This window comes from Hibiscus syriacus, unplaced genomic scaffold (genome assembly GCF_006381635.1).
Source record: "Hibiscus syriacus cultivar Baekdansim isolate YM2019G1 unplaced genomic scaffold, ASM638163v2 tig00000003_pilon, whole genome shotgun sequence".
Lineage (NCBI taxonomy): Eukaryota > Viridiplantae > Streptophyta > Magnoliopsida > Malvales > Malvaceae > Hibiscus > Hibiscus syriacus.
Window position 1 is genome coordinate 1,329,384 of NW_024061753.1, and position 2,706 is coordinate 1,332,089.

Below are 2,706 nucleotides of genomic sequence, written 5' to 3' on the forward strand. Positions count from 1 at the left end.
CGGCTTCGAATTTCGATCTTTCACCATGTTTTTTTTCACGAGTTCATTGGTTTATGCGTACTCTTGTTCCTAACCGATCCGATATCTTCGCTGCAATCCTACGACGAATCTAATTGCAGTGCAACTTCAAATGTTCATGAACCAAACTACCTTTGCACCCCAAAAGATTCCCCATGCCATACTTACGTAGTTTATAGGGTTCAAAAGGATTTTCAATCAATGTCATCCATGGAATCTCTTTTCAATTTGTCCATGTCTGATCTCCTTGAAACCAATCATATGACTGAAGCTGATTTGACCGATCTAGAGCTAAGAAAAGAGATCATCGTGCCGGTTGAATGCTTATGTTTTCATACGATCTCTCGGTTGTTCTTCAAGTACTATATTTCTAGCAGTACCAGCTTGTTAGCTTCAGTTGACGAAAATGCAAAGTCTCCAAGAGGAGAATCCGGACTACGAAATAAATCTTGCCGGTGACTTGATGATCAAGGTACTGATTCGATGTGCATGTCCGGATGCAAATCAAAGCATAAATGGGGTTCAACATCTTGTAACATATATAGTGTTAGAGAACGATCATACTGAAATAATTGCTCGGAAATTCGGAGTACCGGAAGAAATCATATGGAATGCCTATAAGATGCAATCTTTTCCGACCATTTTCCCTCTCACAACACTACTTGTTCCGACAAAAGATGTCCAGGTAATTAATTTGGATGTCCAAGAAGATTTACCCTCTAGTCCTAGAGTGGCAGTCCGATTGAGAAAATCGAACCGAGCAAGAAATCAAAGCACTTGAGTTCATATACATTTCTTGGACTAGGCCTTTTCGCAGCGGTTATCCTACTGATTACATCTGTCATCGCGTTCCATCATGTTCGGAAAAGGCATAACAAAACCAGTTTTCAGCTTTTATCTGGTAGAAGTTCGGTTTTGTCAAATGTCTCGCCGGAATTTCTCGATAGATTGTCCGAGTTAAAGCAATCGTTGATGAATTTCACCTTGGAGGAGCTGAGGGATGCAACCGAGGATTTCAACGTAGAATCCAAAGCAGGGGAAGCTGTATATAGGGGGAAAATCGGTAGTCACAAGTGGCGATCGAGCGAATGAACACCGATGAAACCGCTCGCCGCGTCGTTTACATATTGACCAAGATTAACCACCTAAACATAGTGAAGATCGAAGGATGCTGCTACGGTGCCGACCCGTATCTGGTGTTCGAGTTTGCGGAATACGGTAGTTTAAGGGACTGCTTATCGAATGCTTGTGTCGCAAGGCAGCTTACATGGGAGAAAAGAACAACGATTGCATTTGACATAGCAGTGGCTCTCCATTGCATACATTATTGCACGAAGCCTTGTTATATCCATGGAAACATAAATCGTAAGAACGTGCTGATAACAAAGGATTGGAGGGCTAAAATTACTGGTTTTACATCGGCAAAGCCATTGATTCGCAGAGAAGAAGACGGAGAAATGAGCTTCGACGTCGATGTATTCGGATTCGGGGTTGTTTTGATCGAGTTGTTATCCGGTAAACAGGGTGCAGTATTGAAGGAATTTGTGAATATATTTGCTGATAATGGGATTGAAGAAGGTTCAAGGTACTTGGAAAAGTTGGAGCAGTTTATGGATCCGAATTATCCATTGGCTGATGCATTGTGTTTGGCATTCTTGGCAAAGGCTTGTGTTGAATCGGATCCTCATCGTAGACCCACCATGGATAATGTTATAAAGGCTCTCTCAAGATTTTCATGACCTTTTTCTTTTGTTTCATTAAATTAATAATTTCTATGGAAGTTAAAATGTAATTTAACCATTGTCGTTTTCTAGTCCACTCAAACAGAACACCTTTCTATTATCCGACTTATGATCTCGAGTTGGCAACAGTTGTGTTTACTTTATTGATATAACACAACTATTTATAAGGTGAGTGACGCTATATATCCATACAGATCTCAAAATTCAAAAGTCTATGTTAACTCGAAGGACTAAAAAATAAAGGAAATAGATTGAATTCCTTAAAGAATGATGATGTGCTATCAACTACAACCAGGAGAGGCTAATGTGGTGGTTGATACGATAAAGCTAAAGACATTTATGTTATGAGAGTTTTGAATACGTGATTGTCTTTAAAGAAAGATGGTGCTTTGATTTTAGAATTTAAGTTAAAGCCTATGTTGTTAGATCGAGTAAAATACGTGATTGTCTTTAAAGAAAGATGGTGCTTTGATTGTAGAATTTAAGTTAAAGCCTATGTTGTTAGATCGAGTAAAGGATCTTCAAATAAAGATGAAAAGTGCTTGTCAAAGATAGAATAAGTGAAAAAAAACCAAAGACCTTGAGGTTAAGTTTGTTGGATGCTTATATTAATAATGAAAGAGTCGATACTAGTGGCAGGCATGAAATGAATTATCATCGAGTTTGTTTCTAAATACCTGATATGTCAACAAGTTAAAGCAAAGTATTAAGTGTCTTCGTATTGTTGTAATCGATTTTCATTCCTTTTTGGGAATGAGAATGAGTTACAATGGATTTTGTAACATGTAAAGATTATTTAAGATAATCTCAAGAGCTACCTATTAACGAAAGTCTTATTTAGATTTGAAAAGAAAAAAGGCATTCTATTAAACTAGTGATAAGTGTTTCTTAAAGTATCGATCAGATCCATCTCATGTTATCACATCGTAGGATATTAAGATTCAGT

General features: G+C 37.9%; 1 protein-coding gene across 1 annotated transcript; it reads left to right on the forward strand.

The window, feature by feature from the left end:
* Window positions 1-424: 424 nt before the first annotated feature.
* On the forward strand, window positions 425-1,757 carry LOC120216988 (protein LYK5-like). The gene is made up of 3 exons (XM_039214254.1): window positions 425-703; window positions 748-1,081; window positions 1,174-1,757. Exons 1-3 carry the CDS (start codon window positions 425-427, stop codon window positions 1,755-1,757), a joined length of 1,197 nt encoding a protein of 398 aa, XP_039070185.1.
* Window positions 1,758-2,706: the final 949 nt, after the last annotated feature.

Excerpts from the sequence above, each read along its gene's own strand:
- LOC120216988 (XM_039214254.1), top strand. The coding sequence starts at position 425 with ATGCAAAGTCTCCAAGAGGAGAATCCGGACTACGAAATAAATCTTGCC. Across the intron at positions 704-747 it reads TTCCGACAAAAGATGTCCAG|AGTGGCAGTCCGATTGAGAA; the intron begins GTAATTAATTTG and ends CTCTAGTCCTAG. Across the intron at positions 1,082-1,173 it reads TGTATATAGGGGGAAAATCG|TGAAGATCGAAGGATGCTGC; the intron begins GTAGTCACAAGT and ends ACCTAAACATAG.